This window comes from Pelophylax lessonae (assembly GCF_965119305.1).
Source record: "Pelophylax lessonae genome assembly, chromosome: 1".
Lineage (NCBI taxonomy): Eukaryota > Metazoa > Chordata > Amphibia > Anura > Ranidae > Pelophylax > Pelophylax lessonae.
Window position 1 is genome coordinate 523661034 of NC_138768.1, and position 19798 is coordinate 523680831.

The 19798-nt window shown below is 41.3% G+C and overlaps 1 protein-coding gene across 1 annotated transcript in view; it reads left to right on the forward strand.

The window, feature by feature from the left end:
* Nucleotides 1-19798, forward strand: part of FRAS1 (Fraser extracellular matrix complex subunit 1) — an 843167-nt gene that overhangs the window by 286219 nt on the left and 537150 nt on the right. Inside the window, exons 8-9 of the mRNA XM_082266873.1 lie at nt 1698-1799; nt 4613-4804. Coding sequence (XP_082122999.1) covers nt 1698-1799; nt 4613-4804 — 294 coding nt within the window. The remainder of the gene's footprint in view (nt 1-1697; nt 1800-4612; nt 4805-19798) is intronic.

Here is a 19798-nt window from a genome sequence, read left to right on the forward strand (position 1 = left end):
GATTTTTATATATTCATACAATATCTATGCAGTAGTGAGAAAGATAGCATAGGAAGATTCTCTGAAATATGGGAAAATTGGATCGTTTTTAAGAAAACGAGTAAATATGTGGAAATATGTGCGGATGAAGAAAGGAATATGGAAGAAAATGGGGACTGAAAAGAAAAGATAGGAGAAGAGTAGGGGCGGATACTAGGAAGGGTATGGGGGAGAAAAAAACAATGGTATATAGGAATATGTAATATGGTTGTATACTTTGTTTGTATTGGAAAAATAAATAACATTTAAATAAAAATAAAAAAATTAGTACAGCTGTTTAGTTTGTGGGAAAAGTTCCTATAAAACACTGACATCTTGGTTTCCCAACACATAACAACAGACTTATTGTGGGCCCTAATTGAAGACTGGCAGTGTTAATGTGTACAAGTGTATGTGATTAATATATCATTCAATTAAAAGTATAAACTGGGACAGAATACTCCCTTGCTGCCATCTTTAATTTAGGATATTTGGAAATATTACTGTGATGAGATTAGCCAAGTAGAATAGCCCTTTGAAAACTGCATTCCCTGGCAAGCCGCATTTTTAGAGATAGGAATGCAGCGGGGGTATGTTGTATTCACAGTGCCCTCACATCTTCAAAAACCTGTGTGTCATTTGCTGATAAAGTCATATTTCTAGCTATTTTATCCTCCCTAGAAAATATTTTGTGTTTTGTGCTCTGCAGTGATGACTTTCACTGCAAAGCAAGAGATGTCAAAGTATTAATAGTGATAAGTAAGTCACTCGAGATTTCAAGCTTAAAGTGTGTTTACACTTTTTCCGTTAAATTTGAGGACTCCTCTCTATATTTTTGTTATGCATTCCCATTCAAGCACTATACCTACAAATATTTTAATATAAATATTTGGTACTTTTCTTTTTTCTTTGGAGCACGTTTATACCTAAGACTTTATAGGCAACTTCTATTGATTGGGATAGCTTTCAATTAGGGGACAGATTAAGGAAACGCAACCCAATTTCTTTGTTAGTACAGACAGTGTGTACATTTAGTTTGCAACTAATTATAAAGTTCTGCCAGCACAGTACAGGCAAGGTTAATTATTGTAAAAAAAAAAAAAAAATGGCAAATTGGAAATACACCTAAAGCCGAAATAAATTTTTATCTGAGTGGGCCCACTAGGAGGTTTATGTCATAATCTCCTAATATGTACCGCATATTAGGGGATTATGGCAGATTTACCCTTTAAACGATGCCCTCTAGATCTGTAGTGTCAGCACTCCAGCTGGTCCTGGGCGCTCACATTTTAACTCAGTCTTCCTTCTAGGTTGAGTCTTCCTTCTAGGTTGACTCTGTTCTGCCACTTGAATGGTTGGGTTACAATGTTGTCACTCCCATGCATGCGCACGGGAGTCACTTCAACATGGCACATAGCAGTGCCATGAACGTACCCTGAGCAGCGCATCTGTGGTTCAGTGTACATTACTGCTGATAGGCAAGGAGAAGGGTTTATTTCAGAAGAGACTACTAGGGTCAGTGGTTTATTTAAATTTCTAGTTACATTTTATTTTTTAAAACTAGTACTTATAGAGCCAAAATTGTATTTTTATTAGGAAAGATTGTAATAAAGTTGCTTTGTTATAGCATTTAGAAGCTATGATCTTTAAAATGTTCACATCTACTTTTGTCTTTTCAGCATGGTGCACAGTGGAAGAAAAATCCTTGTTCTACCTGCATTTGTGATAAAGGAGAGGTCAAGTGCCACACTAAGTCATGTTCATCACTTACATGTTACAAGGTAATGTAAGCCAATGCTTCTTAGTGGGAACATTTTACCATGGCTTGGAGTCATAAATTGTGTATTTTCAGCTGTAATGTAAATGTGTGCCTGGGCCCTATGAAATCCTAAAGTTTTCATAAAGAGTTTAACTAAAGTTAAAGCAAATTAAAGTTTTAATCTGCAGTGTCATCTGAGCTGAATACAAATATGTATTTAGTTTAGTGCTGACAAGATACAGCAATCTTATTCTAAAGCCCAATTAAAGTTTTGAATTGAAGTTTGGAATAGAAAAGATACAGCGGAGATGTTGTATAGACTCATTAAAAACAGAAATATGGGGTTTAGTGTTATTGCCCATTTATACTTACCTAGGTGGATGCAGCATTGATCTGATCCTCTGCACTGACAACCGAACTCCGCCGATCGCTCGGTTCTCACAACTCCCCTAGCAGAGAGCTGTCAGTCAGCAGCTCTCTGTCCTGCCTCCTCCTCGTTCATTGAAGCGCTGAGCTGTGGATGGGCTCACTGAGTCGTGACTCCACGTCACTGACTCCATGGTCGTGATGACGCGGTACCTGGACCGACATCTGTGACGTCAGCGGAGAGTGGACTTCAGGCTGCTCTCTGCTGAAAAACAGGTCACAGGAGTGCAGAATGAACTGCACTCTCCTGTGATCCATAGGACATGTACAGCCAAACGAGCTTTGGCTTTACATCTCCTTTTAAGTCAAAGAGCAACACACCAAGGACAGTAACTGATAGTGATGCATTGAAAGCTACAAATGAAAATGTTGATATAGATCAGTGGTCTCCAAACTGTAGCCAGTGATGGGGGCATTGATGCCGGGGAGTGTTTCCCGTTGGCCAGAGTCCGGCCCCCTAAAGCCTGAAGGACAGTAAACTATCAGTTTGCTTTGAAAGTTTGGAGACCCCTGATATAGATAGATGAATTTTGCACATGATTATTGCTGTTTAAACCTCACTGCCAGACAACATTGCCAACATAAAAGAAAAAGTATATAGACATTTTCTTTTGCATTTGGGTATTTTTAACTTGTCACAAGGAAAGCCACATATATTTGTTACCATGATTATTGATGGACATTATTAATATATATTCATTAACCTCCCTGGCGGTATGATTATGTCTGGAATTACATACCAAAAGCGGTACAATTCTTTTCATGGAAATTTGGCGTTATGTATTATAGGCCTATAATTCTTAGTAATTACTGACTTAAACCTGACCAAAACAAGACTCTAGTAGACATCCCAGATGTGATAAATTTGAAACACAAACGCATGAATTATAATCGAATCAATAATATTATTTTATTATTTAATATATAATATATATAATAAAATTATATTATTGATTAGATTATAATTCATGCATTATATATTATATATAGATATGTGTGTGTGTGTGTGTATATATATATATATATATATATACACACACATATATATATATATATATATATATATATATATATATATATATATATATATATATATATATAATATATAACGCATGAATTATAATTGAATCAATAATATAATTTTATATATATATATATATATATATATATGCATGCATATATATATATATGCATATGCATATATATATATATATATATATATATATATATATATATATATATATATATATATATATATGCATGTATATATATATATATATATATATATATATATATGCATATATATATATATATATATATATATATATATATATATATATATATATATATATATATATAATATAAAGTGTGTTTTGTGCAACGTTTTTTTTTTTTTTTGAATTTCCCTCCCTAGTTCCGCTCCCATGCAGCATTGCTGCTGCAGGGAACGGAACTAGGAAGTGATCGTACCGACGGAGGACGGAGGAGCGGCGGGACTCTCGGCTGGCGGTCGCAGCAATGAGAGATCATCGCTGGATCGCCAGGATAAGGTAAGAGAAGCTCCGCTGCGCTCTCTGCAATCCACCCCGAGCGTGACTCGGGGTTACCGCTCGTGCAATGAAAAATCAACCCCGAGTCACGCTCGGGATTACCGCTAAGGCGGTTAAGCATTTGCCTTGAGATTAAAGTTGGGCATACACAGCTCAATTGCTGGTGAATTGTCCAGAATTCAAGCCATGGCTGGCTCTATATGTTATTTTTTCTATTAAAATAACAAACATATTATACTTACCTCCTCTGTTCAATGATTTTGCATAGGGCCGCCCAGATCTTTCTGTTCTTGTGTCCCTGGCAGGAGCTCCGGGCCCCCTCTTTCCTGTTGAGTGCCCAAACAGCAAGCAGCTTGCTACGGGCGCACCCGAGCTGAGCTGCAGCTCCATGTATCCATTCAGACACAGAGCTGCCATTTGGCCCAGCCCCCTCTCTCCTGATTGTCTAACTGAGTTTGATTGACAGCATCGGGGGGCAATGGTGCCGCTGGTGTATTTCAGCCAATCAGGAGAGAGAGTCCCAGAAAGCTGGGGCACTCTTGGACATTTGCTGGATAGAGAGGGGGTTCAGGTAAGTATTAAAGGGGCTGAGGGGGACTGCTGCGCACAGAAGGCTTAACAACCCCTTTAAATACATGAGTGGGCAGCAGAGATTTCTTCATCCATGTTGTTTAGTGTGGATAGGATAATCTATTTATTTCATCTTTTTCTTATTTATGACTGGCATTACACCAAAATGTCCATATATTAAAACTGACCATCATGAAATAAATGAGTTTGGTGTAGATCCAAAGTTGTATATACTCATGTTGCGGTTTTTGCATGACATTAGTTATTTTTCTTTCTCTTATGTTGTTAGGGCCAAACCAAAATAAAGCAACCAGGCCAGTGCTGTGAGGAGTGTGTGTCCACTAAAGGGAGCTGCACAGTGGATGGATCCATCAGGTACCATGGAGGGCTTTGGAATGGGAGTCATTGTGACTACTGCTTGTGTGACCGAGGGAAAGTGCTTTGCTATCCAGCACAGTGTTCCAAAGTGGAGTGCTCTTGGGTAAGTTTGATTTTGACACCTAAAGAACAACATTCTGGGGTTGATTTACCAAAGGCAAAAAGACTGCACACTTTGCAAAGTGCAGTTCAAACTCTGCAAGAGCAGTTGCTCCAGAGCTTAGTAAATCAGCAAAAGCTCTGCTAAATTCCATCATCAAATCATGTGCAAGCAAAAATCGTTTTTTCTCTTTCGTTCATTGACGGACATAGCTCCATATCTTCTTTGACCCTTGGGCTATGCTGCTCTCCATAGGATTGGGACTAGGTGGAAACAAAACTTGTCTACCCTGCTATAGGACTTTAGTTTTTCTGCCTAGTCAGGAGTAAGGACCTGGTTTCCTGCTGAAATCTGCGGTCCTGACGTTTTTTCCTTTTAAATTAAATTTTTTCTTCTTTTATATTTTCTGTTCCTGTGAGAACTACAATCAGTTTGGTTCCTGTGAGAACTACAATCAACTGCCGGACTGGGCAACGCAAAGGATATCCTAGATCCTTACTGTCTTACCAGTCTGGCCAGTGAGTGTGACCCAACTATTAGCTCTGTGCTAGGTTGGCTGCGACATGGTCCCACTGAACGTGGAGTGAAACATCTCGCGGGGACGCATACAACTGGTCACGATAATGGTCACGGCCAGAGTTGCAGAGTACCTCTGGCCGCAGCACCCCCATTTCAAGATGGAGCAGTGGACTGTCAGGAGTGGTGCCTGCTCGGTTCCCAGGTGTGGTGAGTAGTGTCCACCCTCTCCTCTGGGGTGGACGCGGGCCCTTCCTCAGGTTGTTAGGCCCCTTCTGTGCCCTTCCTTCCCTCTTGGTTTTCCCCCTTCACTAGTGGGGATCCCCTGTACTGGTCGCCCTCACCTACCCCCCCCTTAGTCCCCCCTCGGGGTGCATGGGCTGTTGTGGGGTATGGGGTGTCAATGGTGATGGGCTGGAGGGAGGTGGGAGCGACTCATTTTCCGATGCTCCTGCAGCGAATGGCTGTGCGGGGGGTCCCTGTAGGGCCGGTCTGGGTGTTGCGCTGCGTGGTGCCGCCATTTTGTTGAGGATGGCTGTGTACAGCCTGGGCAGCCATGTTTGTGTAGTTCGGCGGCCATGTTTTTGGAGTTTCCCATTGAAGCCATTTTCTTGTAGCCTGTGGAGCGGTGATGCAGTGGTGGGCCTCTAGTGGTAATGAGTGCGCTTCCCCTTCCTTTCTGATCGCAGCATGGCAAGCAAACTGGCGCTCTGTATCCAGCTCTGAATAGATGAGGGTGAGTCCCTGCTGGTATACAGCTCCTTCTTCTGCTATAGTAGCGCCGCTGGTGCGCTGGAATTTGCATTCCCATAGCGATAGCGGTGTGAGGGTTTTTTTTTGTAAAAAAAAAAAGGTATCACCACCTGACCCACTCTCAGAAGCTGCGAGACCCTCTGGGTCTCAGTCTGCCCTAGCGACCATGACAGCGGTCCTGCAATCACTTGTGTCAAAAGTTGATATGGCCCTGCAAAAGCGGCTTGGCAAGAAGCGCCCCCCTGCCTTCACCTGTATCCTCTGCTTCCTCAGAGTCTGAGGGGGTTTTGGCTGCTGCGGAAGCGATTTAACCCGCTGGGTCTGTGTCCATGCACCCTGAGTGCTCTGATAGTGAGGATGAATCCATTTCCACTACAGGCGCCCATGAAAAGGCGCTTGTGGAGGCACTGATTATATCAGTATGGGAAACTTTAAAAGTGGAGGACACAGCTGCTGCTGCTGCTTAGACTGCGCCAGTGAAATTTGGCACCCGTAGGCCATCTAAGGTGTTCCCTCTTTCCTGCCTATTTTGACGAGATTGTTGCTAGTCAGTGGAGGTCCCCGAAATGCATGGTTGGAATACCTAAGCGTTTCACTAGGAGGTATCCCTTTGAGGAGTTTCTCATAAAGACGCTGACGGTTTCACTAGCAGTGGACTCTCAGGTCTCCAGATTGAATAAGGTCACGCTTCTTCCAGTGGAGGATTTCCCATCTTTTAAGGACCCTGTGGACAAGAGAGCTGAGGCTCGGGTCCGATATCTCTTCCCCGTGGTGGGTTCAATTTTGAGGCCGGTGTTTGCTATCACCTTGGTTTCCCAGTCCTTATCGGAATGAGCAAAGCTCCTTTGTCAGGATCTGGAAGGGGGTCAATATCCTCCTGAACTAGCGGATCAGTTGATACAGGGGCTACAGTATATCTGTGATGCATCTTTGGATGTGGCCCCTTTGGCTTTCAGAGTATCTGTGACTGCGGTGACCCTTTGCCGCATGATATGGTTGAAGTACTGGTCGGCTGACCAGGCTTCCAAAAAAGTGCTGACTGGCCTTCCCTTTGCAGGAGACCGTTTGTTGGGTGCTTTTATGGAAGAGACCATTAAGGGTCTTACAGGAGGTAAGAGTATTCACTTGCCAACAGCAAAGAGCCTCGTCATTAACGTGGTCCTTTCTTCTCGGCTCACAAACGGCCCTTTCGGGATCGCAGGACAAGGGACAAAAGTCCACCCGTCACTTCACGGGGGGCTCCAAGAGGCCCTGGGCTGGTAAGTCAAAAGTGGGTTCCAAGCCCTCCTCTGCCTGAAAGGGCACCCTCACCCGTATCTGGAGTGGGGGGGCCTCTTCGCTTCTTTCCAAACCCGTGGACCTTGATCTTATTCAAGACAAATGGATCCACGAGTTGATTCAGTCCGGTTACAAGACCAAGTTTCAGTCCTTGCCTCTGGCAGGGTTCTTTCCTTTCAATTTGCGCCTGTCCTCAGGTTGGCTGCTGGGCTTTTACAGGACTGTGCAGGATCTGCTAGCACAGGGAGTAATTGTCCCGGTTCTAGGGTTTGGAACATTTTCAGGGATTTTATTTGAATCTATTTACTGTTCCCAGGAAGGAAGGCAAGGTCCGTCTGATCTTGGATCTCAAGGCCCTGAATCGTTTTGTGCGGGTTCAGAAAATTCGGGTGGAGTCCATTCGCACAGTGGTGGCATCCTTTCTTTAAGGGGATTTTATGGCCTCTCTCGATATTAAGGACACTTACCTTTATATCCCAATATATGTAGGGCATCAGTGTTTTCTTCATTTTGTCGTGGGAAGAGAACAATATCAATTTGTGGCGTTACCCTCTAGTCTCGCCTCAGCTGCTCGGGTATTTGAAAAAGTGTTGGCCCCGGTATTAGCCTTGCTCAGGTAGAGGGGGATCGCAGTACTGGGGTACATGGACGATCTCTTTCTGCAAGCAGAGTCTTCGTCTGTCTTAAAAGACGATCTAGACATCACTGTGCGAACTCTGCAAGAGTTCGGCTGGTCACTGAATTTTCAGAAGTCAGCTCTGATTCCGTCCACCAACCTGGATTACCTGGGCTTCACTTTGGATTCAGCCTCAGCCAGTGTGTTTCTTGCGGAGGCGAAACTGCTAAAGTTGCAGCATGCGATTCAGCTCCTGCTGTCCAACTGTCAGTCATCTCTCAGGACTTGCATGCAAGTGCTGGGTTTGATGGTCTCCAGCTTCGAGGTGGTTCCATTTGTGCAGTTCCATACCTGGCCTCTGCAGAAGGAAATTTTTGATAAAGAGAGAATTCCGCGCAAATGGATCTGGTTACTAGATTGGCTGCAGCCTACCCCAAAAATATAGTAAAACTATATCAGGATTATAGGAGTTTGATAGGGTAATTGGCGCTGCCAGTAATTGTAAAGAATATATATATATATATATATATATATATATATATATATATATATATATATACAGGGGAGTAATGTATCTTACAAATACAGGGAAGATATAGGTAATAAAAATATGAAATCAATGGTATAAGTAATGGTCCTTATATATACCCAATGGTTCCAATACAATGCCACAGTATGTATTCTAACCAACAATTGATAAACTTATAGCACTAATAAATAATTAATGTCTAATAATTAATTATAAGCAAATGAATAAGGTGAAATGACATAAATAAATAAAATGTGTACAATGCCTACAGGCAATAAATATAATTCGACTGGTAGAAGATATGTGAGTCTAAAAATAAATAAATATTAAAGTGACTCGTGTAATAAATACTGTAGACACTAGGTGGCAGTGCTATTAAAAGATGATAGGTGTGGATATCCAAGTAAAACAATTATAAGGTGATAAAACCTGCCAAGTGGTGTATTAATATCAGGAGTAAAATGTCAATCCCAAATAACAAAGAAATCTCCCAATATAGTGAAATAATGGATATCCAGGTGAGAATAAATATATAAAAAATGGTACTAAAAAATTAAATATTGTGCCAAGTGAAATAAAAGTGTTGATGACGAAACGCGTAGAGCGTAGGCACGTCAGTTCCGCCCTTTGAGACGCACATCCGGTTGCTGAGACGCACGGCGTCCGGAAGTACCGCTGCACGAGGGGTTCGCGGTCCCTACTTGCTTACGGATGCTGTATCTTTGTTTTAAATGTGAGTACTTTATGTAAATTGTTTAATAAATGGATACATTTTACGGTACATCACTATATTAGCGTTTTTCTATCCATATAATCTCGGACATCATTCCTAATACTCTGGAGCGCTGCCTATGATCCCTTACTACATATCGCTTGCCTAAATACCTTACTACTGGAGGGAGGAAGTGCAATTGATCCCAGAAGGAGTGGAGAGGCTCACCGCAGTTTACCGGGGAACACCCCATTAATCCAACGCTGGTTACCCCTGTAGGGGTGCCGCTCTCTGGTGAGTGCGGGCTACATAGGAAGGGGAGCACGGAAATTCCCTCACCCGGCACCCACATCCTGATCCATCACTGGGAAGCACCCCCTCCATCCATGAAAATTTCTTCTGGCACTTTATAGCACAATATTGCTGCACAATTTTGGAAGATCATTATATTGATCAAATCTGTGGACTTTCTTCACTTTCATTACGGACTATTTAATTCTTTGTGTATCTTTAATTTATTCACCAGATATCAATTATATTTATTCCTGGAATCCCTATAAGTGTTTTTAGAGATCCCAAACACTTTTATTTCACTTGGCACAATATTTAATTTTTTAGTACCATTTTTTATATATTGATTCTCACCTGGATATCCATTATTTCACTATATTGGGAGATTTCTTTGTTTTTTGGGATTGACATTTTACTCCAGAAGGAAATTTTTGCCAACTGGGACAAGAATGCCCAATCCCCGGACAATCTGATCCTATTGAGCTGGGGTGCAAGGTGATCCTTGCTTTGCTGGCTCCATTCCTCGGTGCTTCGACAGGAAAAGTCCTTTCTCCCCCTGTACTACACAGTGGTTGCCACGGACGCCAGCCTGTCTGGGTGGGGAGGGGTCTTAAGCACAAATTCGGCTCAAGGGGTTTGGACTCGGGAGGAGTCCGGTTTGCTGATCAATATTCTGGAGATTCGGGCGATTAGGCTTTGCCTGTCCCAGTGGACAGATCGTCTGCAGGAGTGGCCAGTAAGAATTCAATCGGACAGTGCCACGGCGGTGGCATATATCAATCATCAAGGCAGCACTAAAAATGTTCTAGCGGCAAAAGAAGTAGCCAGCATTCTAAAGTGGGTAGAACAATATGTTCCAGCCCTCTCTACTGTGCACATTCCAGGGGTGGAAGTCAGCAGGCCCTGAGTCTGGGCAAATGCACTCTTCATCTGGAAGTGTTTCAACAACTGTGTCTCCGTTGGGGGACTCCGGATGTGGATGTATTGGCCTCTCGTCTCAACTGGAAGGTTAAAAGGTTTGTTGCAAGATCCCTGGATCCTTTGGCTGATGATGCTGACGGTCTGGTGGCCCCTTGGGGTCAGTAATGTCTGATTTAGGCTTTTCCTCCACTACAGCTTCTGCCTAGGCTTCTGCGCAGAATCGAGGCAGAAGGGATTCCAGTCACTCTGATGGCTCCAGACTGGCCTCTCCGCTCTTGGTAAGCAGACTTTGTGAGGCTGGTAGCTGTTGTTCATTGGAGACTCCCTCTCAGAGAAGATCTTTTGTCTCACGGGCCGATCTTTCATCCTGTTTTATGGTCGCTTGCTTTAAGGCCTGGCTATTGAAAACCAGGTACTGAAGGTTAGAGGGTTGTCGGATTCGGTAATTCCTACTCTGTTAAAGGCTAGAAAATCTACTTCTAGGAAGATTTTTCATAGAGTTTGGAGGGCATACATTTCTTGGTGTAAGTCTTGTGGGGGTTTCTCCCTGGTCCTTTTCTGTGTTCCGTCTACTGGAGTTTGTACAACAAGATGTAGATAAATGTTTGGCTCTGGGTACCATCAAAGGCCAGATTTCTGCCATTTTTTCCAATGGCCGTTGGCTGCAAATTCTTTGGTTCACACTTTTCGTCCAGGGGTTTTGCCACTTGGCTCCTCCTGTAAGGTCTCTGGTACCTTTGTGGGACCTCAATTTGGTACTGTCGGTTCTTCAAAAACCGCCTTTTAAAAATATTTGTGAACCTTCTCTGCTTACTCTGTCACAAAAGGTAGCCTTTTTGGTGGCTATTACTTCTGCACGCAGGGTGTCGGAACTTGCTGCGTTGTCCTGTTGGTCACCTTACCTGGTGGTTCACAGGGACAAAGTGGTGCTACGTCCCTGTCAGTAGCTCCTTCCTAAGGTTGTCTTGGGTTTTCACTTGAATGAAAACATTGTGTTGCCTTCCTTGTGCTCTAAGCCGACACATCCTAAAGAAATTGCTTTGCATTTCCTGGATGTGGTTCGACTGGTGGCGACTGTGGCCATTCGAAAATTGGATTCTTTGTTTGTCCTTACTGATGGATCTCCTAAGGGGCAGGCAGACCATTTCCAGATGTATCAGGCAGAAGGTGGTGCAGGCCTATTCTATTAAGGGTCAGGCTCCTCCTTTGCCTTTTAAGGCGCATTCTACAAGGAGGCTTAGTGCCTCCTGGGCCTTCCGTCATCAGGTGTCGGTGGCTCAGGTGTGCAAGGCGGTCACATGGTCATCTGTGCATACATTCACCAAGTGTGACAAGTTGGATGTACTTGCATCTGCGTAAGCTGTGTTCGGCCGTAAAGTTTTTCAGGCTGCTGTTGCAGAGGCTCCTGCCTCTTGAGGGTGTATTCTTCTGGTTGGTGAGCTCCAGTTGTTTCTGGTTGAGCTCCTGGCTTAACTGGTTGGCTATGTTTTGGGAATTATGTGCATTGCTGTGTTTTTTCCCTTCCCCTCATGTTGACACTGCTTTGAGACATCCCAAGAGTCAAAGAAGATATGGAGTTGTATCCGTCATTGAACAAAAGAGAAAATGGGATTTTTGAGTTACCGTAAAATCCATTTCTCTGATGTTCATTGACAGACACAGCACCCATCCCTCTGTTGAGTTGGGTTATGTATTCTTCTGACACTGCTTGTTACAAATTGAAGTCCTATAGCAGGGAGTGGGAAGTATACCCCCAAGGAATGCCCTAGGGGCATAGTTAAGTTTTGTTTCCACCTAGTCCTACTTCTATGGAGAGCAGCATAACCCAAGGGTCAAAGAGGATATAGAGCTGTGTCCGTCAATGAACATCAGAGAAAAGGTTTTGACGTTAGGACAAAAATCGATTTTTTTTCCCTTGCACTTGATTCAGTACTCTTTGAAAAGTGAGCATTTACCTAATTTAATAAGCTCTTGCAGAATGCACCCTCTATTTCCCTTTAGTAAATCAACCCATAAAGAATAACTTTAGGTGTAGCCAAACGTGCAATATACATTTGCATGGCCATTCTGCAAATCTGTTTAACTATGTTGTCATAAAATTGTTGGACCTGCTGTGATTTGCCTAAGTATGCACAAAAACTTACAACCACAATAATCAGGTGCACATGCATAAAGAATAATTTGTCTCGGAGGAGAGGTGTTACTGTATGTAAGCTGGCACCTTCAGCATTCCCATTACAAGGTTTGCCCCTTTGTTATGCAGATCAGATCATATATTTCCTATAAGCACAACATCTTCTATGGGACAAGGATAGCCCATAAGTCTTGAAAGGGAGGAAGGGAATGCCAGAATGTATATATTTTTGTGTGACTCAGTCATTTATACTATGACAAGAAGATGATGAATAACGGCCATACAGTAACTTTCAGAAACAGAAGGATCCCTAACAGCAAGTGTATTCACATAGAGGACAGTTGTTGCTATGAAAGTGTGTTGGGATTCTTTATAGATAAAAATAGATAGCTAGAAATAGACCTTCTTTTGTTAAAGTGTTTACCTTTTGTTTTTTAAAAAATGAAAAGGTGAACTTCTACTTACCTTCTGTATGGGATGGGATGCAATGTTAGTGTCCACACATCTGGTGCAGCATTTTAAACAGGGGGCAGTTGCTAGGACCCATAATAGTTAGCTGACCTCCTAATGACACCAGAGAGAAAGATGGCTGATGGCTTGTGGCAGATCAAGGCAGCGATGGATTCATTGGGTGGGTAAGTTTGCTATTTCAGCTAAACCCAGCAGACAAGGTAAGAGAAGGATGCAATCACATTTAACCCTGGGGGGGGATAGGAGTTTTATATTTCTAAGTAACAATGTAAATAAATTCGGCTGGTTGTTGTAGGTTATTGCTTTCTGTACATAGTCATCACCCTTTGCACTTAGAGTAAGGCTATGAGTGTTTAGTTAGAATACAGCTTTCATTGCTAAGTAAACATATTTTAATAACTTGTGTTAGATTGTGTAGCAATTCTATGCAGCTTTACTTAGTTATGAGAATAATGCCAATTTGAGCATAGCACAGGCAGCATTCATATCTTGCCTTCTCTGTAACACTTTAAAAAGAACAGCTATCCTCTGAGCAGCTTGCCAGAAATATTTTAGGCAATATGTTAAATAAATATTTCCCCACAGCTGTCAAAAGGATTATCTATTAATATTTTTTAAATGAATGAATAACATGTTGTCCTATTAATGGTTCAGGAGGACATCTGTACATATGTACTATGCAAGTTATGTTAACTTCAACAACATATACAGTATGTTGGATACGGAGCATATAGTGTTTAACCTTGTTCACAGGTGAATGTACATTCTGGTTGAACACTGATCTCTTGATTTTAGGGTAAATAGAAAATTGAGTTCAACCATTCAGTACATCCTATGCATAAGGAATCATTCAATATGAGGCATTTACAAAGCTAATTAGTGGCAAGTTTAGATGCAAATCATTTTTTTGCCAGGTAAAGTCTATGCAACAGTTTTTATTTACATTTGAAAACCCCAGTGACAATAATCTTGTGCAGCAAACTGCAACACAGTTTCACAGGTCTGCAACAGATTTATTTCTGAAGATAAAACAGGTTGTCATCAGGATGAGATAGTATTCACTCACTCAAAAAAATTGATAATTGTGTTTTGTGTTCCTGAAACATTAACTGCAACAACTGGCTTTCAATGGACAGTGCAAGCTCAATGGATGATTTGTCCCCTTTGAGGGACCAACATCAGAAGATCATTTAAAACCAGAATGGAAAAAATCTCACAGATGGTGAATGAGCTTAACTTGTCTAAGCAAGGCCTAAAATGTCAATCTGCCTTTTATCACCTTTCTGACAAATTTGATATTGTATGGCAGGGTTATGCAATAGTTTTGAAAACCGCATTGACCACCTGATTGATTTCATTATACTTGTAAGTGCAAAAAAAAAATGCTCAAGTTTTGCTTTTTTCGGTGAGGATCAAACATATTCATCTTCCTAAAGTTGTCAATAAAATGTTTATATAAACATACAATTGCACCTAAAGATGTTATATGGCAGCAAGTAATGCTTTAGCATTTTACATAAGGTACATTTGGATGAATTCTAGAGAATTGGATCATTCAAGACTCTAGAATCTACAGCTTGCGTATTCATAAAGGACTGAGAGGTAGTAAAGAGAAGTAAGAGTGAGTTTCATAGAAGAGCACGAACTACACAACGTATAACTATTTTTTCTTGAACCACCAAGATAATTTTAGCGGTTCTAAAATTATACCAACATAGCAGAGGAATATCTCTAAAAATACTGAAGCTCATGAAAGCATTTCCTAAAACTTTACTAGACACCGTTGTTTATTCAGTTGTTGCAATGGAATATCATATTTCAGTTATTTTAATCACAGATTCTAGATTTACAAATAGGATTTTCCATATGGGGTAAATTATAGTGACTTCAAGAATGATAGTGGCAGGCCATTCATGATACATAATTACCATCAGTCATGGAACTGCAGCTCGGCCTTGTGCCCCCTCTCTCCTCATTGGCTCACTGACTTTGATAGAATGCATTAAGATAAAAAACCTACTGCCTTTAGAAGCACTTTAAGCCTCTGACCAATGCTGCTTTTTCACAGATCTGGGTCTGTATGCATGGCCTTTTATTTATTACTGAAACGTAAAAAGCAGCTTCACCCTACCTAGTTAAAATTTTGTTTCTAATCCCAGATAATTGTCCCTGTATGTAAATTTAAAAAAAAAAACATAGTTATTTCTCTAAGGAGCCCAGCGTTGTCTTCCTTCCAGCCCAAGATTTTTCTTCACCACTCTGCTCCCACATTGCCATCTTGAAACAAGATCTGGCATATGTGCAGATATACTGCAGGTCTCTGCCAGGTCTCCCCACCATGTGTGCACCGACCACCACGATTCTCTGCCAGTACACCGTAATACTGCCTCCTAACATATGATAGTGTTTTTTTAATGTTAAAAAGAAATTTCAGATTTGTAAAGAGAGAGGGGTGGAAAATCATAAGAGAAGTGCTATTTGTGGGTGAAGGTCCACTCTAATTTCAGTTATATGTAGAAGGGAAATGACAAGCGGGTTAAAGTTATTATAGAAGGCTGGTACTTGGTCAAAAAATCACCCAGACAAAAAATAAAAAATAAAAACAACAATGCTTTAATAATGACTTGGGAATTTAATTTACATTATTAAAGCAGCTTCGCTCTCAGTTCTCCGCCAAGAATTGTTAAGGTGGATTATGACTTAGACCAGTGGTCTCTAAACTTTCCAAACAAAGGGCCAGTTTACTGTCCTTCAGTCTTTAGGGGGGGGGAAGACTGTGGCCAGTGGGAGTAGAAAATATCCTGGCATCCGGTGGGGAGTAAACAATGCCCTATCTTTGGTGTCAGTGGGAGAACTAGTGCCCCATCATTGGTGTCAATGGGAAGAATTTTGCCCCATTGTTAGTGTTAGTGGGAGGAATTGTGCCCTTTCTTTGGTGTCAGTGGAAGGAATAGTGCCACCATTGTGAAGTTGAAAAAACACATGGGAAGGAGAGGGCTGCACACAAATGTCTTAAAGGTAAAGAGAAAAGAGTACCCCCCAGGGTTTTTTTTTTAGCAGAAAATGAATCTTGAGTTCAAAAGATATAAAATTATTAATTTTTTATTTACACTTGGTTAAAGTTTTCCATATAAAATTAAAGCTCTGGTTTACAATATTAACCCATCGAAAAAGACATGAGAAAAGGACAATACATGGATAAAACAATCACAACCAACAAATTGGTATCCCTACGCATTTCGACCTATGCCATGGTGGTCTTCCTCGGGGGATGTGTGATGTCTACAAGTACATTATAAAATTAGAAATACATTGTACAAGACATAAAAAAAATAGCTATAAAAATATAGCCTATATACATTATCCCACAAAAGTGAATGTACACCCCTCACATTTTTGTAAATATTTTATTATATCTTTTCATGTGACAACACTGAAGAAATTACACTTTGCTACAATGTAAAGTAGTGAGTGTACAGCTTGTATAACAGTGTAAATTTGCTGTCCCCTCAAAATAACTCAACACACAGCCAATTATGTCTAAACCGCTGCCAACAAAATTGAGTACACCCCTAAGTTAAAATGTATAAATTGGGCCCAAAGTGTCAATATTTTGTGTGGCCACTATTATTTTCCAGCACTGCCTTAACCCTCTTGGGCATTGAGTTCACCAGAGCTTCAAAGGTTGCCACTGGAGTCCTCTTCCACTCCTCCATGATGACAACATGGAGCTGGTGGATGTTTGAGACCTTATGCTCTTCCACCTTCCTTTTTTTAGGATGCCCCACAGATGCTCAATAGAGTTTAGCTCTGGAGACATGCTTGGCTAGTCCATCACCTTTACTCTCAGCTTCTTTAGCAAGGCAGTGGTCCTCTTGGAGGTGTGTTTGGGGGTCATTATCATGTTGGAATACTGCCCTGCGGCTCAATCTCCGAAGGGAGAGGATCATGCTCTGCTTCATTATGTCAAAGTACATGTTGGCATTCATGGTTCCCTCAGTGAACTGTAGCTCCCCAGTGGCGGCAGCACTCATGCAGCCCCAGACCAAGACACACTTGTCTTTGTACTCCTCATCTGGTTACTGCCACACACGCTTGACATCATCTTAACCAAATAAGTTTATCTTGGTCTCATCAGACCACAGGACATGGTTCCAGTAATCCATGTCCTTAGTCTGCTTGTCTTCAGCAAACTGTTTGTTGGCATTTTTTGTGCATCATCTATAGAAGAGGCTTCCTTCTGGTACTACAGCCATGCAGACCAATTTGATGCAGTGTGTGGCTTATGGTCTGAGCACTGACAGGCTGACCTTCCACCCCTTCAACCTCTGCAGCAATGCTGGCATCACTCATACATCTATTTCCCAACGACAACCTCTGGATATGATGCTGAGCATGCACAATCAACTCCTTTGGTCGACCATGGCGAGGCCTATTCTGAGTGAAACCTGTCCTGTTAAACTGCTGTATGGTCTTGGCCACCATGCTGCAGCTCAGTTTCAGGGTCTTGTCAATCTTCTTATAGCTTAGGTGATCTTTATGTAGAGCAACAATTATTTTTTTTAGTTCCTTAGAGAGTTCTTTGCCATGAGGTGCCATGTTGAACTTCCAGTGACCAGTATGAGAGATGGAGAGCAATAACACCAAATTTATCACACCTGCTCCTCATTCACACCTGAGTCCTTGTAATTCTAACAAGTCACATGACACCAGGGAGGGAAATGGCTAATTGGGCCCAATTAGTTTTTTTCACTAAGGGGTGTACTCACTTTTTTTGCCAGCAGTTTAGACATTAATGGCTGTGTGTTGAGTTATTTTGAGGGCACAGCACATTTGCACTGTTATACAAGCTGTATACTCACTACTTTACATTGCAGCAAAGTGTAATTTCTTCAGTGTTGTCACATGAAAAGATATAATAAAATATTTACAAGAATGTGAGGGGTGTACTTACTTTTGTGAGATACTGTATTTACCATTACACCGATGAGTGTCTTTTTACCAGTTTTTGTTAGTTCAGAATCATCCTGGAAAGGACCTCCAAGAATCCAGAACAGGTAATGTGAAAAGACTGGCTTGCAAGGAGTCACATTTTGAACAAATAATGGGATGGTAGAGGATCTACCTGCAGAAATATTCCCAAATATGGAAGGTAAAATTAAAATTTACAAAAGGATTTAGATTGAATAATACATGAAAAGGGGGGAAAAATTATCCAAATGGAGTGATCTGATGGATACACCTGGGACAATTGGTTTGTGAACCCTTTATCCAAAGTGATGAGAGATTAAAAAAGGAAAATAGGAGAAAAGTGCAAAAACCAAGAATGTGGCCTGTGAAACCAAATGACCAAAGCAAAATCGTGCAAAAAAAAAAAATGTAAGAGTGTAAAGTGAAAAGGATAGTGATAAAGTGAATGTCAAAACGTTTTGTTACCTAAAGACTTGAAATCATTGTGGCATATAGGACGACTGTGTTGTACAACATCAAAAAAGATCTATGTGGACCTGCCACCAATGATATCACAGATCTATGTGTGGAATTGCAGAGTAGCTCAACATATGCTAAAAAATAAAAATGAAGATGAATGAGTGCAAAAGTGAATGAAAAATCAGTATAATGAAAATAGGTGTATAGAGAAATGTTTATTTTGAATAATGAAAAAATTGTATATAAAAAAAGGGGGGGGGGACATCCCAATTATCATAATTCTAATAGTATTTGATGTTTAAACGTAGTATATATAGTAAAGGGCCTTGTGAAAGTATTCGGCCCCCTTGAACTTTGCGACCTTTTGCCACATTTCAGGCTTCAAACATGAAGATATAAAACTGTAATTTTTTGTGAAGAATCAACATCAAGTGGGACACAATCATGAAGTGGAATGAAATTTATTGGATATTTCAAACTTTGTTAACAAATAAAAAACGGAAAAATTGGTCGTGCAAAATTATTCAGCCCATTTACTTTCAGTGCAGCAAACTCTCTCCAGAAGTTCAGTGAGCATCTCTGAATGATCCAATGTTGACCTAAATGACTAATGATGATAAATAGAATCCACCTGTGTGTAATCAAGTATCCGTATAAATGCACCTGCACTGTGATAGTCTCAGAGGTCTGTTTAAAGCGCAGAGAGCATCCTGAAAAACAAGGAACACACCAGGCAGGTCCGAGATACTGTTGTGGAGAAGTTTAAAGCCGGATTTGGATACAAAAAGATTTCCCAAGCTTTAAACATCCCAAGGAGCACAAGTGATAATATTGAAATAGAAGGAGTATCAGACCACTGCAAATCTACGAAGACCTAGCCGTCCCTCTAAACTTTCAGCTCATACAAGGAGAAGACTGATCAGAGATGCAGCCAAGAGGCCCATGATAACTCTGGATGAACTGCAGAGATCTACAGCTGAGGTGGGAGACTCTGTCCATAGGACAACAATCAGTCGTATACTGCACAAATCTGGCCTTTATGGAAGAGTGGCAAGAAGAAAGCCATTTCTTAAAGATATCCATAAAAAGTGTCTTTTAAAGTTTGCCACAAGCCACCTGGGAGACACACCAAACATGTGGAAGAAGATGCTCTGGTCAGATGAAGACAAAATCGAACTTTTTGGCAACAATGCAAAACGTTATGTTTGGCATAAAAGCAACACAGCTCATCACCCTGAACACACCATCCCCACTGTCAAACATGGTGGTGGCAACATCATGGTTTGGGCCATCTTTTCTTCAGCAGGGACAGGGAAGATGGTTAAAATTGATGGGAAGATGGATGG